Raw genomic sequence first — 19993 nt, 5'->3', positions numbered from 1 at the left:
CTCACTGGCTTCTTATTGTTATGCACTGATCCAAAGATCTAAATGGCTACATAACAGAGTATGTTTAAATTTAGAATGGATTGTTCACACTCACCAGGCCCCAGGAATCCTCCCAGGAAAACAAAGAGCAGGATCATGTGATACATTCTGCCTGAAAGCCACTGGATGGAACTAAACAAGCTGAACAACCACCTGTCTGTGGTTTTATACCACAGAGAGGTGTAACTAAATACTGGTGGAGAAAACATGTTTTGCAATTCATGATGGGTGGAGTGGGATTTAGCCTGATAAGCCCCCATGTGCAGTAGGAAAAAAAAAGATTGGGATCGATTTTGGCAGATTAACAAATTCCCTCATGCACTTGAACAACCCTAACCCTAAATGATTTACGTTTAGGTATCTGCACCACAAAATAAAAATTTACAACATCATTTAATGACTGAGGCAACCCCCCAAAAGCCCCACAGGCATAACAATCAACAATCATCAAAATGCAACATGGCTAAATTTAAAAACCTGTTATCATAAGTTGTTCCAATGTTATTTTATCAATAGGAAAAGACAACATAAAATGGTTAATAGACTGTGTGTGTGTATATATATATATATATATATATATATATATATATATATATATATATATATATATTTGTCTTATATTATGTTATATTTTTCAGCAGACTTCATTTGAGTTTTAGATTATGGATATTATTTCCTCTGTTTCCTGCAGTCCTGGAACGTTGCACCCGACCTGCGACCATGATGCATTGCGAACAGTTGGTCGACGGAGGAGATGGGCCACGAGTGGAAGTGAGGAGTCATTCTACATGTTGTCACACAGCAACGTTGCTAGCGATGCTTCATGTAAATCACAATATAATCTCCCACCGTGAGGCTGATGTCTCACATTCACTTAAATTATCTCACAAGGAATACTGTTTGGGAATCCGAAGTAAATCCTTCGAGGCTGTTTTGATAGCGTATTCAATCCAACGTCTCGCCCATAATTCTTTGCGAGAACATCTATTGTGCCCCGTATTTGTCCTCGCAGGAAAGCACACGTCGAAGCAGTGCGACTTCTATACATTGCAGGTGGTGGCAGTGTTAATGTGTATGCTACATATGTTCAGCTAGTGCCAGTTACATCGTGGACTTGTTAAAGTCTTGGTTGTGTTATGAGTCTGACTGTGCGACCCGTAAAGAAAAGCTGCCTGACAGCCCGTCCTCGGGGCAACAATTCCCCTCGCCACATATGACTTGAACTCGCTGCACTCCACCGGTGTTACGTTCAGCGGGAGCTGCTCGCCCCTCTCCTCGTCGGACAGTCTCTGCGGTTTGCCTCCTTGACACACCTTTTGTTGTCTAGTGGAGCTGGAGTCAGCTAACGGCTGCTACCGAGCATCACCCGCCCGACAGCGGTGAAGTCAAGTCGGGGTTTACGGAGTTACTCTGAAGCCGAGGGAGCCTCGAAGTGGCGGCCAACACCCTGCCAGGTAACCTGTCATGCAAATAAAAAGAACATAGCATTTTTCTTGCGGGGGAAGCTTTCACATCAATGTCGGGCGTGTCGAACGTGAAGTGTCAAAGACATTCAGCCATAACAGTCTCGAGTCATTAGCTTGCTAGCAAGCAAGGTAGCAAGCTGTGATTAGTGAGATAGCGGATTCATTGCGATCTGCTTTGTGATCCACCAGCAGCCGCCTTGAAAAGCGAAAGTAGCCTTCATCCGTATTAGCGCTGTCCCGTCTGCTCCTGCGATGCTAAGCTGCTACACCACAGCCGGTGGCTCCTGCTAACTGGTGCTGATGCTGTCCTCCTCTCGAACCCCTCCATCCTCTTGTGATCGTTATTAGTGTTGTTGTTGTTGTTGTTCTTTTTGTTCACCTGCGTGACACGCGGCGATGCGTCCGTTTGTCCTCCAGGATGAGTGGTGACGGACTGAACCCCGCTGCAGCAGCTCGGCCAGTGGATGATGCTCAAGGAGACGGACGGTGGATGTCACAGGTTGGTGGTGTTTTTATGACTAGTGCAGGAAACAATCGCTCTTTTTCCACACGTATCATTGATTTGTTTGTCCCTAAAATGCCCCGTTGTTTAGTCTTATTCTTAGGCTCATCCATTTTAAATAAATGCAGGTTTATTTAAAACAGGCAGGTTTTGGTTGCACTTTTGTCATATTCTTAATTTTTTATGCTCAAAAATTCGAAAAACGAACACCATAACATCCCAAGTGTGATGTTTGACTCAAATCTCTGCACACGTTATAAGGCGGCGGCAGCAACGCATTGGATCTTGCACTTATATTAAAACCTTAATGGTCACAATTGTGCCGTGGTCTTGTACAATTCATTGTTTTTGAGGGGTAATATGTTGAGATGCAAAAACTAGATCTGCACCAGTGACGAGACAATGTTGGAGTGTGGTCGATGTAGAAGATGCAACCATTCCTTAGACTGAGTATTTCTTTCAGACAACCACTGTCTCCCATCTTGTCTAGTAGGTCTGTGCAAAGGTTAATCCTCCAAAGCTGACGGGGACCGAGGCGGTCTGCTTTCGGGCCGAGCTCTCAGTGGGACACCAGACGTGTCTTGGCTGCGACGAGCCAACAGGATTTTGTGTGACTTGGAATGCAAATGAGGCTTATGTCATTTATTTATGTTGTTGTTTTGTTTTGCAGCACACACGGTTTGTGCTGGAGTGTAAGGACGCTGAACCAGATGTGCTTTTTGTGGGAGATTCTATGATACAGCTAATGCAGCAGTATGAGGTGAGATAAGACCTGGACATCTGTTTGCATGGCAGACACATATTTCTTCCTTTTTTTTCTCTGAACCACAATATTTTAACATTACTTTAGATCAGTGGTTCTCAACCTTTTTCGATTTGCAACCCACAAGAAAAAATTTTGCGACCTCTGTGGGGGTTTGGACCTCGAGGTTGAGAATCATTGCTCTAGATAAACAATATAAATGTATGTGTCTCATATTTTATATATATATATATATATATATATATATATATACACACACACATATATTGTTGTAATGCATCTTGTTCTTGACTGGCATGGTTTGTTGTCGGCATCAGTGAGTTATTGAAGTATTAGTCACCAAAGTAAGAAATGCATGAATGCTCGTATCACATGCATATTTCTGTTTTCCTGCCCACAGGTCTGGAGGGAGTTGTTTTCTCCTCTTCACGCTCTCAACTTTGGCATTGGAGGAGACACAACCTGCAACGTGCTGTGGAGACTACAGAACGGAGAACTGGAGAACATTCGTCCCAAAGTAAGACGAGCTCGGCAGCCGTGCTCCTGACTTGTGTTTGTGCTGTTGATGAATGCCGTAGTAGCAACAGTATGTTGTTTTACCCTAGCTGTGTTTACTGCCCAGTTATAAAGCCATGAGAACTCATTCTCAGAAAACGACTGAGGGGATCTCAGTTCACGTTTGACTGTGGTCTTGTCCAGGTGGTGGTGCTGTGGGTAGGAACTAACAATTATGGACACACAGCAGAGCAAGTTGCAGGAGGAATTCTTGCGATTGCACAACTGCTCACGTCCCGTCTCCCAAAGGCAAAGATACTCGTACTGGTAAGTTCAGATGGATGTTTTGTGTCTCGTTCTATTGACAGGTTTTCTATTGAGACAAAGTAACTTTTTCAATTCGACCATCTAACGAAACACCTTTTTCCCATTCAATGTGATGAACATTTCATGATTAGAAAAAAACTGTTTGTATGGTCAACAAATATGTTTTGGATGTCCTCAGGGCCTGTTGCCTCGAGGGGAGCGGCCCAACCCACTGAGGGTGAAGAACGCTGCTGTCAATGGGTTCCTGCGCTCCTGGCTGCCCCGTCTGGGCAGGGCGCAGTTCCTGGATGTGAGCGGGGAGTTTGTTCACTCCGACGGAACCATCATCCCCCAGGACATGTTTGACTTCCTTCACCTGACTGCGACGGGTTACCGCACCGTGGCCAAGCCCCTCAGTGACCTGCTGCTCCAGATACTGGAGGAGATTCCCGAGGAGAGACGGGCATCGCTGGTGTGAGGGCCACGGCCCAGCAGCGACATTTACCCAGAGGCATGTCTCCCCCGCTGCTGTGGGAGAAGGGGGAGATGTGCCCCTGGTATCTGGAGGAGGAAGGGCCCACTCACAGAGGGGGGAACCCATACCCTGATGTGAGTGGGCCCACGAGGGATGCGGGGTGAAATTTATGAACTGTGGGGAGGTGTGGGGAGGTGAAGAGGAGGGAGAGAGAGAGACCTCACTACAGACGTAGACACTGTGATTGCAGATTGCAAAAGGATTTACCAAGGTCAGACTACTCTGAAACATAGACCATATGGGACTACAAACAGATTTATCTTGGGCTGAGGATAAAATTAGTGTTTCCCCTCTGTAGCTGTTGCCAAGGAAACATGTTACAAAAAAGAAAAACACAATCTCAATCTTCCCCCGTGTATTTCTTTGATGTCTTCAGAACTGTTTGCTGTGACGTCTCGCTGTTAACACAGGAAAAGTCCAGCGCAGTGACTACACGCAATGGGAAGAACTTTATCTATCTATGAACAATGTTACCAGTCTGACCAGTACACAACAGAGCAGTGGTCCCCGACCTGGTGGTCATCCCATATTGCTTTACCTCTTTTCAAGGGTCCACAAGTGAAAAAGGTCGGGGGCCACTGCTACAGAGAGGCTACTGCTGAGACACGATGTATTACAGTGAACAGTATTTTAAAAAAATAACTCCTACAATGAGTTTACTTACAGTGTAATCCTGCAAATAATTTTTACAAATTCACTCAGTCCAGTTGTTTATGTTCAACCAGATATACGGAGCACTTAGTCTTCTAGATGTACATTTTCTAACTCGATGTGTAACTATTTAGGCGTCTCTACAATTTGTGAATCAATATAGATAGACGATATCTGGAGAGACCACACATCACCGCTTCATCTCACGTGACGTCAAACTAATTATTCAACTCAAACCTGACGTCGGTGTTACCTGCATGCACGTTTTTAAGGACAGCCTCAACTTTGGCGTCGAAAGTAGGCCGACGCCTCTGTATATTACACATAAGTGTGCATTAATAATGTATGTACGTTAATTGAGCGAATGTCAAAATCATGTATTCATACATTTCCACTGGTGGTGTTGTGCTGCTGTCTACATACGTCTTCCAAAAAGACGCCGAACCTGCTGCTTTCGTGCAAAGTGTCTTTCACATCCAGAAAAATTGGATTTGCATTTTATTTGTGGAATTACTTTTCACCATTTAGGTAAAAGTACTGTACTGTGACATTTTTGAGTAGAAAAAAAATATCACCATGATATTTTCTTGTAACAGTGTACTTGATTTTTAATTTTTCTCAACAAATTGGGACATTTTGAGACAAAAGTGGTTGTCACATTAGAATGCAATCCTCCCGCATTCATCTTACGTTGCTGATCATAACACGACTTATTCCTTATGAATACAAGTTGATGTGGGACATGCACAGCTTCCTCCTTTTATCTCACACTAATATGTTCAAATAGACCCTCAGAAGTTCCCTCAGAAGACACTCGCCCTTCTATTTACTTGAATATGTCAAATATTTTTTGTCTTAGAAGTTCCTCTCCCTTCTGTTTCTAACTTCCTCTTTAGTTCTGTCCCTGTTGTCGTTCGTAGTGAATCATCCCCCCGCCACGCCGGGACCTAACACCTTTACATGTAGTTACTGGAATATTTTTTAAGAAGAAGAAAAAAAAGCCCTATCCGCTCGTTTAACAGACTGAACAACGCTATTGTGAATATTTTCACGCTAAATGCTAAAGAGAAATCCAAGTATCCCTCTGTGAGCTTGCACTGTACAGTAGCTGTTTCTCCGTGGCTTCAGTTCTGTTGCCAGCATCAACGCATGCTGTTGTCTTAAGCTCCGCACATTCACGTGCCATGTTGAGTATAAGTGGTGTATGTGTGTGCCTTATGTGTTCACTGGGACAGTTGTGTACAGTATGTCTGGTACTGGGTTGTGTAAGTTGGACGTGCGCGTGTTGAGAAGTGACCCCCGGTTCTACAGTACATAAGACGTGAAGCTCAAGGAAATGATGTTTGAAGAGGGTTCAGGGTTTGGGAGTGTGTGATTTTGGTGCAATATAGTATTTGCACTGTTTTTGACTCGCTGTCACATTATTGCGTTGAAGCATTCCAATAAAAAAAACAACAAGGATCTGATCATGTGTCGGTGTTTTATTTTTTGTTATTATCAAATGGTGAGTGATCCATATGTGTTAAAGTTGCACACTTGCCAACAGAGGGAACCATTTCACTATAGAGAACCTGCAGTGAGAATTAAGAAACACGAGAACAAGACGAAGCTGCTTGTTCCACCTCTTTGATTTCAGCTCGAGAGTTTGTCATTGCCCAATTAATTTGCCTCTACCTCTCCATGTCTGTAATAGCTCACCAACGGCGCTCGGAGAGGTAGAGGCAATCTCCTGTTAAAACATCCTCATTAAACATTTAGTTAAGTGTGCTGAAGTGTGTATGATTCATGGGGAGTTGTAAGCACTTAGTTAATAAAACATTTGCTCACCTTAATGTTGCTCTTTTTGCGCAGGCCTGTTCGGAGTTCGGAGCTCACACCAAGACTAAACAAAGTAAAGTCATTGTGGAAATCAGATTATGAGGTCACGTTCATGGGGAATTCAAGCAGTTACATTTACCAGTTGCTATTTTTTTTTCTTTTTAATTTTTTTGTGAAACTTTCAGAGGCAGTTCTCAATTATCAAGGGGTTTCTTTTTTCCATATGATCCTGGTTGGTTGGAGTCTATAATATGCTGCCTCGTGATAAATGGTGCAATGGTTACAAATCTGGGTGTTAGACCCATATGTCGTCTGCTTCGGGCCAAAGCTTCGATGCTGTATCTAGTAACAAAGTGCAGGGACTCAGCAAAGTCTCAAAAGTAAAAGATTTCAACTCATTTACCGATTTAATGCTTTGACGTAAGCTAAGAACAAAAGCAGTCTTATGAATTGAACGATTGTGTCCTCGGAATGATTCCAGAGATTAAATTTGCTTCCTTGAATATGAGCGACTTTGTTCCAAATTAGTTAAATGTCCCTCATGGGTTTTGAGCCTCTGTGATCCCCATGTGATGCGACTTCCATTTCAGTGTGATGCTCTCAGATGTCATCGTTTTGCTGTAAGTGCATATTTGGGCCAGTGCCATGTGCTTGTACCGTGACTCTTGTTGTTGTTTGCGACGACGACATTGTCTTGATGTTGTATTTCATGGTCAGAAGTCAAGATGAATCTGTCACATGTTTCAACGTCCCAATCAAATTACATTTCTGAGGAAATGAAATACGGGCATTGTGGTCATGACATGAGCAGAACTTCAGAAAACCCCAAGAGTTTTTTTAGTTACTGGGATGATTTTAGATTTTATTCTCAGCACCAATCTGTATCTGCTGTCACCAGAGTACTATGGGTTTTTCATTCTGTGCTGGACCTGTCCTTTGGCCTGTGGTAGTAACCTGCATCAGCCAGGTGAGGGACCTCTTGAGCCCGTCTTCATGTAGTAAAGTTGTGATTTACAATATAAAAATGGATTGAAACCACAAGCAAAACATTTTTGTGACAAAATGTCAGTCATTATAATTCTAGGAAGATTGAAATTGCATTAGGAATTTGAGGCACACAAATTATTGCAATTAATGCAACGCGTGATTTCACTTTCACGGCAGGATTCGTGTTCAAACGACACAAGGCCTCATCTCTCGGACCGAGGGACTCCTCGTTGTCTGCAAGGAGCACTTACAGCATCACTGCCTCAGTTAGTGTCATGTGATAAGTCTCTGTCATTGTTGGTTATTTAGGTGATAAACTACAGAGCTGTTGGCAGGTTACACAAAAAGAATAACAAGAAAAGTGAATATTAACAATGCCTTCTGAGCTTTCAACTTGTCCTTGCAGGGAAACATCAGCCTCCATTTACACCTGATGCTCCTGGGACCTACCTCCTCACGGGGCAGGAGGTGTTTTACCTGCATTAAGGCTTGTGTAACACCGTCTCTTCATCACTCAGTCCAGAAGTATTCCAACGGGGCTTTCTGCTCCACGACCAGGTCATCGAAAATTCATTTACACCCATTGATTTCTGCTCTGCACTCCTCGATAACTGTCTTGCTCCCAGAGCTAATTCAGCAGGTCTCAGGTCGGGGTCACGCTGTCGTGTTCACTTCTCTTTCCAGGGCATCAGTCCTTGACCGCCGCCTTTTTGCGGCACCGCTCGAAGACCTTTTACACTGACATCACCCTGCCGCATACAAACCAAAGCAGCCTAACGTTGCCTCTGCTGTCAATCAATGTCTGCACGTGTTTCTCATGAAATACGAAATCAAACCTTTGGTGGCTCAATGCCGTTTGGGGCCAAATACGCAGCATGACAAGTTTCCCTTTTCTCTCCGCGGAATTGAAATGGCTACGAACCGATTATCTTTCCTGCTTTTTGTCATGAGATTTATTCATGAGCCTTGTGACTGAGGTGTCACTCCTAACCTCAGGCTTGACATCTCTTCCTGACATTGTGTACAAACCCAAGTTAGAATTTTTATTCCATTCTCACATGGTGAGACATCTACTGTAAGGCAAGTGTCGTCAAAATATACATAATTTAAATTCAGGGTTCCCCCGAAGTAGAGACTTATCTTGAGGAATGTGACATTCAAGCAATGCATATAATAGCGTAATTGATCTGCATTGGGGGAAATGGGGAAATCAGGGAAAAGCACTGAAATCCAGCAGCCCTGTTGGTATCATTAGAAGGAATCTGTTTCGTCTTTGGGGAAACCTGAAACATTTCTATGTCTGAGAGAGCAAAAGTGTGTCTTTGTAGTTTGTACCCTTGACAAGGGCATTACATTTCCCTTTATTACCTGCGCCTGGGATGTTCTGTTTTCACCCGTATTTGTTTGTTGGTGAGTTGGTTTGTTGGTTTATTTGTTCGCAGGATTATACGCAAAAACTACTTTCCACCAAACGTGGTTGTGGGCTGGGGTCTTGGCCCGGGAACAACCCATTAAATAATGGTATGGATGTGGATTAGGGAGGCAGATCCAGGAGGATTTTTGTCTTTTTGAGTTTGCTGTTTTCCCAACAGGAAAATTTCTAGAACATTCTGTGGCATTTTTTTTCCTGCAGTATTCTCAGATGGGCTCACTTAGACTTGCTCCCTGCATTTTTTATCTGGGGGCTGGGTGGGGGAAGTTATGGACAAGTTCTGGAGCAACATTTGCCAACATTTACACAAACGGCCCCTCCGGAGAAGTTCAGGAAAATGTGCGGACTTCAGTGCGTGTCTGAAATCAGCTGATCTGTGAGTGCCATGCCAATGTGAAATACATCTGTTGACGAGGGACTAGATGCCTCTGTTATGACAGACCATTAGTAGCTCTTTGGGGGCTTTCAAACCGTTTCACCTGATCTTCATCGGCAGATGGACTTTGCCCAGTTGGAATGGAATTACACTTTCCTCTATGTTGGCTTGGACATTGTTGTGATGTTATTTGAGGAATTTTGCGTGTTGCTGTACATCCAACATCATGCCTGATGGGTGAGGGTGTAAGAATGAGGCGGAGCAAGCAGACTAATAGTTATATTCATTAATGGCCATGCCAGAAAATCCACTCGTGGTGGTTGAAGCCATGCCTCTGAAGAAGTGTGTGACAGCCTTTTCCACCACGTCACTCCACGCCCTTACACCCCCTTGATGCCTTACCAACAGTGGCATTAGTTCCGGCCTGATGATCACACTGAATGGCCATTTCATTGAGTCTGGAGCAGGCTTCAGCCCCCCCTCGCCCCTCCCTTATACCAAACATGTAGCAGAACCGAGTTGCGATCCACTGTGATGTCACCCACTGGTTTATGAACTGCCATTTACCTGCCAAGTTAAGCATCATGCCATCGCCGTCTTGACATTAAAGTAGAGATTGAGACCATAAATGTGTCAGGAAAAAGAGAAGTAGAGTCATTTTCTCAAAGACTTCTCCAAAAATAAAATTATTTTAGTCGCCCTCTGCTGTTCATTCCAGAAAATGCAGTTTTTTGACACTTCCATCATTAGCTTTGGGACACAGTAAAAGCCCCTCTCGAGGGCCAGTGTTTGGTTTGTCCATTCTGGGCTACTGTAGAAACATGGTGGACTCTGTGGTGGAGGACTTGCTTCTGAATGGATCATTCTAAGCTGATGACTTCTTATTTTAAGGCAAATTACACACTTCTAGAGAAATAATTACGAATACTCTTTTCCATTTCTGCTAATACAACAGCCTAAATCACACTGGGCCGTTATAGGAAGACGAGGTGTTGTATCAGCTTCCCCCATTCACATCTTCTCAGACAGTCTAAGGAACTGGCTGCTCTCCAGTCAAAATACCACTTTTGTAACCCCAGGCTATCGTCGCCCCCGTTATGCCCCTGTATGGCAGCAGAGTACATTCCACTACAGTGAGGCCAGTGGTGTGTTGGTGTTTCCACACTTTCATTAAAGCCATGATGGAATGAACAAAAATGGCTCCTGTGTCCAAAAGGCTATAGGCACCACTGCTCTGCAACAAATTAACCGCAGAGAAGTTTAACCGATTGAGACCATGAGATAAGGACGTTTGCAGAAATATTTCAGCTGTGGAAAGTGCATTGAAAAAAAATCTTATTGATTTAAGATACCTTCCACTCTGGTGTGACTTGCCGGGTGTGGATAGAAAAAGTATGATTCATGAAAACATGGTCACGGATTAAGATCTTACCTCTAATTTACATCGGTACCTCAATACCCAACGTGATCGGTAAACTTCTTGTTACAGCTTCAGTACCTGCTGCTGTTTGTTGACTCCCAATCTGTAACTTAACAGATTCGTGAACTAATCATTAATACAGTACGTCGCATTTGCAAACAGTAGCTGATAAGATTACAAAGTCAGGGAGTAAGTTATACTGTGTTTGACAAAGTTTGTTTGCTCAGTCAGTCAACAAGTCAGTGGTACTTTATCATTTGTAGACTGCGCCCGGGAATGGAATAATTTGGTGGCAAAAAAAAATTCAAAGATAAAGAAACCTAAAATGATGGAATCAGAAGAAACAGAGAAAAAAATCTTCACTAATCCTACTTGTTACCTTTGCATTATGATCCCCCAATGACAACAAAGGTTTGTGATAGCTACCCTCAAATGAATACAAATCTTCAAAATAAACGCTTATAAATTAAACCAGATGCATCCATTTTAATCTACTCTGCTTTACTGTCGTATTATGACCAGCCTGGCACATCACATTTATTATTTTTTTGCTTTCTGACAAAAAAACAGTGCACAGTTAACAGTGATGTTTGATGTGAATGGTGTTGAACAGCGAGAAGGAATCAGAGTCCCAGTGTAAAAGGGAGTCCTGGCTCGTTCCGTTAATGGACCCTTGAGATAAACGAAAGCTGATGTCTTGAGTGGTGTGAGACTCTTGGAACTTGTGTGTGCCATCGCCAACCAGTCTGCTGGTGCAGCAATAAATATCCGTGTTGAAATAATAAGTACTTTTTGGCCATTATGGTGATGTAAACAGCTGAGATGACGGCCACTTTCCCACAGAGACTAATGGGCTGCGACCTCATGAACAGTGAAGTAAGTTTTAATATTCAGGATGTTTTAAAAGGCAAATGAGCTCGCTCCAGCTGAGGCTAGTGGATTTTGTAAAAAGACTTCGTAAACTATTTAATCTGTGACTGCGCTGTGGTCAAGCATGTAACTAAGACAGAAGTTATAATGGGCTGTACCATTTCAACCCCCTGTGTCAATATGCTTTACACAAAGTTTCCTGTTACCAGACTAAGAATAAAAAGGAAGGGGAAAAGGAAGTGTTTTTGTTTGTCCTCCCCCTGCCATGGTCACTCCTTTTTTGGAAATGCTCTGACTTCTTAAGTCCTACTCTGTCTTGACCTGTACGTTTTGACCCCAGCTACCTTAATCTCCTCTGTCTGACTCAGACGTGCCTTTAAAAAAAAAAATCTTTAAACCCAGCTTTCTGCACCACCATCTCCTTCCTGCTTTTTTTCTCCATCGCTGGCCTTTTTCTGAGTCAGTTCATGCTGAACAGCTTAGTCTGTTCTCGAGTGAAAACAGTATAAACAAAACCTTGGCAGGGGATCGTGATAGTCCTTCTCTGAATCCCCCTTGTTTCTCTTGTTCCATCCAACCAGAGATATCATGGCCAGGAAAGATCCAAGCTTTATCCCCACCCATCATTTTTTCTCCTCCCACCTTTGGGCGGATTGCCTTTTTTTTCCTCTGCAGACTCTTATCTCTTTGTGTGAACTGCTCAGGTTTAAAGCAAACACAGCCAAGTGTGAGGCTATAGTTACCTGGCATGTTTACTCTGGGTTGCCATGTACAGCAGTTCTTCTTTTTATGCTTACTTGATTATCAAGAACCACACACCAGGTGTCAACAGAGCTTCTCCTAGGTAATCTAATCAGCACACAAGAGGCTTCTTTACAGTTGAAATCTTTATTTTCTTCATCTTTAAATGCTAAAGAGAAGGTCCAACGTTTGAGAAATTTGTGGACAACATCTAAATGCAAATTATGTTATGGAGCATGTGTAACACACATGACTGTATTTTGTTTGTCACTAAAACTTTAAACTAAAAGAAAATTTACTTTCTACACTTGCTTACACTTGATTATACAGGTATATTTGTTTGCTATAACCTATTAACTTCAAATTTTGGACTTAATATGATCGTAAACCACAGCACTCACTGCACTTCTTAACGTCCAGGCTGCCACATGTTTCAGTTCATCCCATTGCACAACGGATCAGCAGGGTTTGAAACAGGTCATTAATCACACTGAACAATGTGCTCAGTTTGCTTTTTATCATTCATTTTTGTTAAAGTAGCATTATAGCTGTCTTGTCCTGCAAACATGAGCAGGGGAGATTTTCAAAACTCTTCTTGTTGGTTCATTCAAGGACGCCCTGTAGTCCGGTGATTGATAGCTCCCCTTTCAGAAGAGCAACACTGGCAGATTAACAAAATGCAAACATGGATTTTGTTGTTTAGTCCAATGCACTCGGATATCTCACATTACCGGAGAGTCCTTGAATGCACTGAAAGGGCATAGTTTATGGCTTTTTGAAGTAAGAAAACTTAATTGTTGAATGGATTAAATATCTTAAGACAGTCTCATGTCTCAGATGAATTATTATAGTGCACTTAAATGAACTGAAACCAGTGGATGTCTGGAAGGTAGGAAATCTAAAATGTAATTGTTTTGCAGAATTGAAAAGCATATTTGATCTTAACTTGAAGGATGCTAAACTGTAATGATCCTAAAGATGTAATTTAAGATGAAACGTGTAGTTGAAAACATACATGCACAATGTCCTGCCTAGATGTCTAATCACTTGTGCTGTTGTCGAGCGCTGCTTCTGTGTGTTTCCTCAACATGGAGTGTGGGCTGTCTATGTGCACATTTTCTCGTTGGTCCCTGTATTTTTGATCCAGTTTTGTCTCGAAAACAGAGTCAGGTCACTTTTCTCCTAAAGGCCAAGGTCGGAGTCAGAGTTTCCTCATCCTCGCTGACTGGCCTTTCGGAGGACAGAGGGAGGAGTGTATTGGGGGGGGGGGTGCTTCTTTGGTTTAGTTGTTGTTGATAATCTGCCTGGCTTGTCCGTAGCCTGTCATGCCAGCTTGAGATGCTCCTTTATTTGTGCCCATTTGCAGGCCGATGACATTTCTGCCCTCGCTCAGCTGTTCCTCTGAGAAGTCTCTCCTGTTCTCTTGGGCCTTCCTGCACACATACAAACAACACAGCCCCTCAGTCCACAATGTCCTTCCTCAGCAATGAAAATGAAAGCCCCTTTGTTTTACCAGACTAGTTGCGTGAGGGGAAATGCCCATACTTACCTATGGAACCAAGTGGGATCTCCTTTGTAAAACCCATCATGCTTTGTGACTGCGAAACTACCCAGAGCCATCAGGGTCCTCTGGACAGCAGCCAGGTCTGTGCCTGAAGACATGCAACATTCTCAAATGAATAGGGGCCTCGACCAAATACACAGAGGAGACAGTGACACTCCGACCAGTGGGTGTAGCTTAATTTCCTCATTTATGGTATACTAAAATAAATCTTCAAAACAACTTAACAAGACTGTTGTAATAATGCGGATTAGTTCTCGTCTTACCTTCATAGAGGTCTACAGTCTGGAACATGTCCATTTTGGTGACTCCATAGTTTTCTGCAGCTTTGAGGAACATGGAGATTTGCTCCATCTGCTTGAAAGGCATACTGGAGGTCTTGATGTTCCTGATAGGCTTCTTGTCTCCATGCAGACTGTTGATGAGTTTACAGAGCACCTAGGGGCACACACAAGGAGCAGATCCTTATAGATATATAGTACAGTAATGTACAGAGATATTTCTGTTCATGCAAACCCTGCACTCACACATCCATCCTTCAGCCATTTCTGGAAGCCGATCTTGCCTGGCTCAGGCTCGTCGATGCCAGAGCCACACTGGGCGACTATCCACGCCACCAGCCTTCCTTCCAGTTCCTGGTCGTATTTCTTATCAATCTTACTCTGGACCTCACGGCTCAGACCGTAGGCTGGACCATGGTTTGCCATGCTGATCCTGTTGGGAGGGAAAGTTATCATTAGATCAGCAAATAGCTCTGCAAGCATTGCTCCGTAACAGCACATTGTGTCCTTTTCAATATGGATATTTGATGGATACGAAAACATTCAGATTGAAATCTCTAGGCTGCTCACACCCACGGACCAGAGGCCTGTACTACGAAGCAGGATTTGCGGTTATCGAGATTACTTTGGTTTAATCTCTGGGTTTTCGTCCTACGAAGCTGGTTCTCTTCTTACTGGGGTAAATCACCATGGTAACTTATGCTGAATGGCTAACCTGCTTCAAAGCAGGTGAAGTTCAAGATAAAGGATCAAAGCCAGTCACCAGTCCAACTACTGACCAATGAGATCACTGGAAAACCAATCATCATTCTACAGGATCCTGACTGGGACAAAAGAGTTTAGAGTAAAGTGACAAATAATAATGTGCAGCAGACATTGGGCTCAACAGTGATCGCCTAAACATTATGACATTATTGCTAATAATCAAAATGTTGATTCAGAATATGAATGGGATTTTCACTTAAACCAAATTGACTTGCAGGTATCAGTGTTTCTTTTCGTATCATATTAAAAACTTTAATATGAGACTCTGCCTCTTCCACCTGAGCACGCTCATAACCAGATAGGAAAACCCATGGTTGACTGAGACAGTTGATACGCAGCTTTGCAGTGCAGGTTATCCAGGATGGTCAATGTTAGATTCAGTCAAACCAGAAAAAAGGAAACATATCCTGATTATGTTGAACTCACTTACACTTAAGTACAGGCCTAGGCCTGCTTTCAAGTAGACTTCCTGAAGAGTGCATGTGTGTGCGTGTGTGTGTGCTGCAGTTGTGTGCTCTGTATTTTGTTAGCTGATATTAGTTTCAAACTTTAAGAACGAGTGAGAACATTTTGGCAGGCCCGCTTCTTTTTATTGTGCAAACATTGGTTCGGTTAAGACTTGATATTAAGAACCCAGTGCTGATACTAAAAGGAACAGTTGAAATTGTAGGAATTGCAATTATTCAGATTCTGGTGGAGAATCTCATCCATCTATCCTACCAGAAAGAGAAAAGGGTGTGGTCTCCATTTTTTCAAACCACTAATTCAAACTAGAATTTCAAGACAGGAGTCAATAAAGCGGAGGTGCATGTGCGTGTCTCCTTTTCTATAACACAGAAGAGCACATTTAATCATGTTCTTTGTTGAATGTAATGATTTAATGTGCACATGTTCCCCACCTTTCTCTGCCTTCCATTTGCGTTACACACATCATGCACGTGTCATTATCTATATGTATGGAATTGGAAATGTTAAATGTCTTTCAGCCCTGCTGCTCTCTGAAAGTAATTATGGTTGGCCTATCTCACTTATTAATGCAGTATGAGCTTCCTGTTAGTTTCAGCAGAGCACCCCCCCCCCCTGCTCCCCCGCCCTCCTCCTCCCCTACATCCTGTTTGCTCATTCAGCTGTCATTTCCTTCCTCCTTCCCTGACAAAGGTAGCCATGTGTATGCAGGACTCTAAACAAAACAACACACTGCTGCTCTCACTATGGAAAAGGCAAAAAAACCCAAAACGTGTTAAACTTTGAAAGCACGAGGCAGTACGCATTGATGATGCAGTTGTTACTTTTACAGAATCACTGAATTACACATCATAGTGACCTTTTTTTTGTTGCCTTTATGGAGATAGTGGAGAGACGGAAACAGGGTGAGAGAGTAGGGGAATCACAGCAGTCAAGGTCAGGGTCCTGACTGCTCAAGGCGTGGGCCTCAAGACGAACCTTTCGACTCTCAGATCGGCTGTCTCTGACATTTCTGAATGTCTGGCAAAGTAAATGAAGATGTTTATTGCACATAGGTTAAGTAAAGTCCTCCTGCTCTTACTTTTCTTCACTCTCTGTCCAAGTGTGGGTGCAGAAATGAAAAAAAAAAAAGTGCATTTATGTCATTTATTTTTTGCATTGTTAAAGGCTGAACATACCATTTAGGATTCGCGCAACAGTTAAAAATGCAGGCAAAATTAATTAAATGTACTGCATAAAGTACATTTGTCCCTCCAGGCCAGAATAGCAAACACACACATATCACATCCCTTGCAAAACAGAGGCTTGCCAGTCTTGCACAATATGTGTTGATAGTTTGACAAATCATCACTGTGTCCCATGGCTCCACACTGGAGCCCTGGCTGCCACAGATTCCACTTGAGTGTCTGTTCATTGTCTGAGGTCGCGCTGTGGAGCTGAAGCCTCTTCCTGTCCATTAAGTTTCTTTCCCGGGCCAGTTTGTGACAGCGGCAAGGGTGAAGTAAACATCCACATGTCTTAACTCTTGAACTGTATCTTTCTCAATAAGAGGATATGGGGGGGGGGGGGGCGTCAAGTCACTGCAAACATCAGGACTCACGCAGTGAGCACTAAAGGATGATGAAGTCATGAGGCCACTCCCTCCGACTAACCCTTTGACCAAAACTGCACTTCGATCTCTTCAACTAGACCCTCGCGCCACCGACTGGATGTCACAAGATGAGGTCACGCCACTGTCACTCGACCAAATGAGTGAAAACGTGATAGTAAAACAGACATAGCAGGGCGAGCAGAGTGTAAAGTATGTACACGTGAGCATGTGTTTTTACAAATGATCAGGGAGCGGCCTAGTAGTGGCTGAGAACAACTTGTGCTCACAGAGCCACAGCTACAAGCCCCGCACAACAAAAGCAGGATGTATGTAAGGGATGGTGTGCTGCTGAGGTTACTGCCTTGATTTCAATCATGTAAAATAAGTGTCGTGAATTTTGTTAATGTATTGCTCAAACCTGCTCTAGCAAAGAGAAAAAAACTGCAGTGACACATTTCCATACAATATATTCAGCCTTGTCTGGCCTCTGTCCAGCGGGAGTTGTTTCATGATTGTCATTCTTTTGCTCTGCGGGCTCTAATGTTCAACATGCCACCTCACACTGAATTATCTGTGTGGCTTCTGTGACGTGACTGTGACATCTCTCATAGTTCATTATAACTGCTCAGTCTATTTATTAACTAACTCAGCAACAGCACAAATCATACAGTGATAGTTAATTATGATTAAAAAAAATGTTAACCTTCATCATTCAAACAAAAGTAATTTGAAAAATAATTATATTTATATGACCAGCATTGTTACTATCTCACTAAATATCCATTTTGAGCCTTCAGTAGCTCAAGAGTCTGCGTGTAGATGAGCTTTTCCATTATTCCTCTGCTTTCCCTTTACACTGTGGCACTTATTAATTACTGACTGCGTCATAGAGAAATCCCTTCTGTCTCTCTCTGTCTCGCTGTCTCTCTCTGTTCGCCCACTGATCAGCTCCCATGAGCCATTTGAGGGTTAAGTGTCTCACACAGATGCAACTCCAGCTGTTACTGTTTTATTTATCATTTCCATTGCTGGAACTGATTTTTTTTTGAGTCACAATAACTCCATTACAAGATGTTAACAACTTCCTTGCAGTTGCGACATGGCTGCGTGAAACAGCGTCATCGGTAGCTTTACTCTTTTTTTTTTACAACTTAACACCATCCCAACTGGCCGAAATCTGATAAGTGGCTCGTTTAGTCCAACAGATTGTTCTGAAACCTTAATGATATAAACGTAATGGATCTAAAAGGATTAAGTAGTTCACGTGATTATTTCTAACAGCGTCCATGACCATGTTCCCCTTTGTCCTGCACAGGCCCCGCTGCTGATGCTGCTGCTGCTGAGCCACACTGTTATAACAATGTTCTTTAGTTTACTTTGTTAATGTAGATAAGAAGAACAGACACCAGCTGAAGTCACAGTTTTTAAGTTACTTCACAGTCCAAAGCACTCGCTTGCACATCCAGTTTTACCCTGGTCCATAAATGTGACAACACATGTGAAAGACACATGTTCTACTTCTGTATCCCGACCTGGCAACACTGATGCTCAGAGCATGGATAAAAGGAGAAAAATGACATATTATCAGACAGTGCTGGCTTCATGTTGAAGGGTCTCTGATGTCAGGAGCTGTGCCAGTTCACATCCCCTGAAAACGGTGAGGCCTCACATTTTGCCACGGGCACATTCGAATGGAGCTGAGAGCCGAGAGGTAGATAAGGAGGATTTCACAACGCAAGAATTTACAGACGGGTGGGTCATTCGACGGGCATCTAATCATTACAGGAATAATTCAACTTTTTATTCTTATTCTCTGCATGTTCAAGCATGTGCAAGAGAGAAGTGAGACCGAGACAGAGAGGGTGGGGTGTGCGATACATTACACTCCCTTTTTTTTCACGTTTCCTGCACAGAGTTAACCACAAGCTCTCACAGAGCAACAAAGAAATCTGCTCACTGCCGCTGAGAAACCAGGAGAACCAAGATTGATGAATGAGGCTTTGAGATAAGTGTTACTTACTTTGTGTAGTAGCTTTCAGGAAAGTACAGGTGGGGTCTAGTTTTGTGTCGCTGTGGCTCCGCTCCTCTTCCGTCTTACAACACAGCGCTGAGTGCACTGTACAGGAGTGGCGCTAGTATGAACACAGCAAACACCCTTGTCTGAGCTCTATGACTTCAACAGAGAGAGGGAGCAAGAGAGAGATACGCCTTTGGGTCCTCTTATTTCACTCCCTGACACGCCCCTTTGCTCTTTCTCCTTTTCCCCACTCAAATTGTTACTCCTTATTTAGGAGAAGGACGGAAAGGAAAAAGAGAGCATGTGACTGGAGAGTCTGGCGTGGTCACTGAGGAGAATTCTCAAAATTTCTCCCTTTACCGCCACAAAGCAGGACGGGATGAGGGAGCAAAAGAGGGAGGGATGATGAAATCCTCCCGAACAGTGGAGTTTGCGGGAGCACAGGGAGGGAGTCACAGTAATTAAAGAGCAGCCAAGCACATGTAGGAGATTATTTACTGCCTTAATTCAAATGGGTGATGTTTGTGGTCTCTCAAATCTGCCCAAAAACTGACACAGACAGCAGGCAGCTGTGGAATGTAAACCCCTCCCCTCTGCTGAGCTTCATGTCAAGACACAATAAAGAGCGAGGAGAGGAACAGGCCATGACACATCACAACATTTCTTTCCGATTAGCTGATAATGTAAATGCATGAGAAATGGAGGTGGCTCTTGTCCTTGTGCACAGTGTCATTATAGAGGCTACAGCTGTTCACCCAGATGGTTCCCATGACAACGAGCAGAGACACTCCCTCCGAGGCATTCCGACCTCGTCGACACAAGCAAGTCGGGACCTGGCGGTGCTTTGAGACGAAACAATAACATCAGATGAGCGCTTGGAAATGTATGAAGTCATCGACTGAGTCAGTCATG

At 43.2% G+C, this 19993-nt stretch overlaps 3 protein-coding genes across 7 annotated transcripts in view; 1 reads left to right on the top strand and 2 right to left on the bottom strand.

Annotated features, from left to right (window-relative positions):
* LOC118300771 (myelin protein zero-like protein 2) overlaps positions 1-245 on the bottom strand; it is a 2000-nt gene extending 1755 nt beyond the window's left edge. The window contains exon 1 of the mRNA XM_035625496.1: positions 95-245. Coding sequence (XP_035481389.1) covers positions 95-146 — 52 coding nt within the window. The 5' untranslated portion in view covers positions 147-245. The remainder of the gene's footprint in view (positions 1-94) is intronic.
* pafah1b2 (platelet-activating factor acetylhydrolase 1b, catalytic subunit 2) overlaps positions 1-5291 on the top strand; it is a 9122-nt gene extending 3831 nt beyond the window's left edge. Inside the window, exons 2-8 of one of the 2 annotated variants that reach the window (XM_035625495.2) lie at positions 731-810; positions 1367-1493; positions 1923-2004; positions 2678-2767; positions 3171-3287; positions 3470-3592; positions 3771-5291. In XM_035625495.2, coding sequence (XP_035481388.1) covers positions 1924-2004; positions 2678-2767; positions 3171-3287; positions 3470-3592; positions 3771-4049 — 690 coding nt within the window. In that variant the 5' untranslated portion in view covers positions 731-810; positions 1367-1493; position 1923 and the 3' untranslated portion in view covers positions 4050-5291. Of the gene's footprint in view, positions 1-730; positions 811-1044; positions 1494-1922; positions 2005-2677; positions 2768-3170; positions 3288-3469; positions 3593-3770 lie in introns of those variants that run through there. The other variant, XM_047328976.1, reaches the window with a different exon arrangement.
* Positions 5292-12532: 7241 nt separating this feature from the next.
* On the bottom strand, positions 12533-19254 carry LOC118300975 (transgelin-3). Of its 4 annotated transcripts, none has more exons than XM_035625935.2 (5): positions 19085-19254; positions 14490-14676; positions 14229-14400; positions 13951-14053; positions 12533-13834 (listed from the first exon to the last, which is right to left on the bottom strand). In XM_035625935.2, the coding sequence occupies exons 2-5, from the start codon at positions 14667-14669 to the stop codon at positions 13684-13686; spliced, it is 606 nt and encodes a 201-aa protein (XP_035481828.2). In that variant the 5' UTR covers positions 14670-14676; positions 19085-19254; the 3' UTR covers positions 12533-13683. The 4 variants fall into 4 exon arrangements, with proteins under 4 accessions (XP_035481828.2, XP_035481832.2, XP_035481829.2 ...); XM_035625939.2 differs by lacking the exon at positions 19085-19254 and adding an exon at positions 14869-15003; XM_035625936.2 differs by lacking the exon at positions 19085-19254 and adding an exon at positions 14824-14954.
* Between the last annotated feature and the right edge of the window lie 739 nt (positions 19255-19993).

Source organism: Scophthalmus maximus, chromosome 2 (assembly GCF_022379125.1).
Source record: "Scophthalmus maximus strain ysfricsl-2021 chromosome 2, ASM2237912v1, whole genome shotgun sequence".
NCBI classification, from domain to species: Eukaryota; Metazoa; Chordata; class Actinopteri; order Pleuronectiformes; family Scophthalmidae; genus Scophthalmus; species Scophthalmus maximus.
This window is presented reverse-complemented; position numbering and strand designations above follow the sequence as displayed.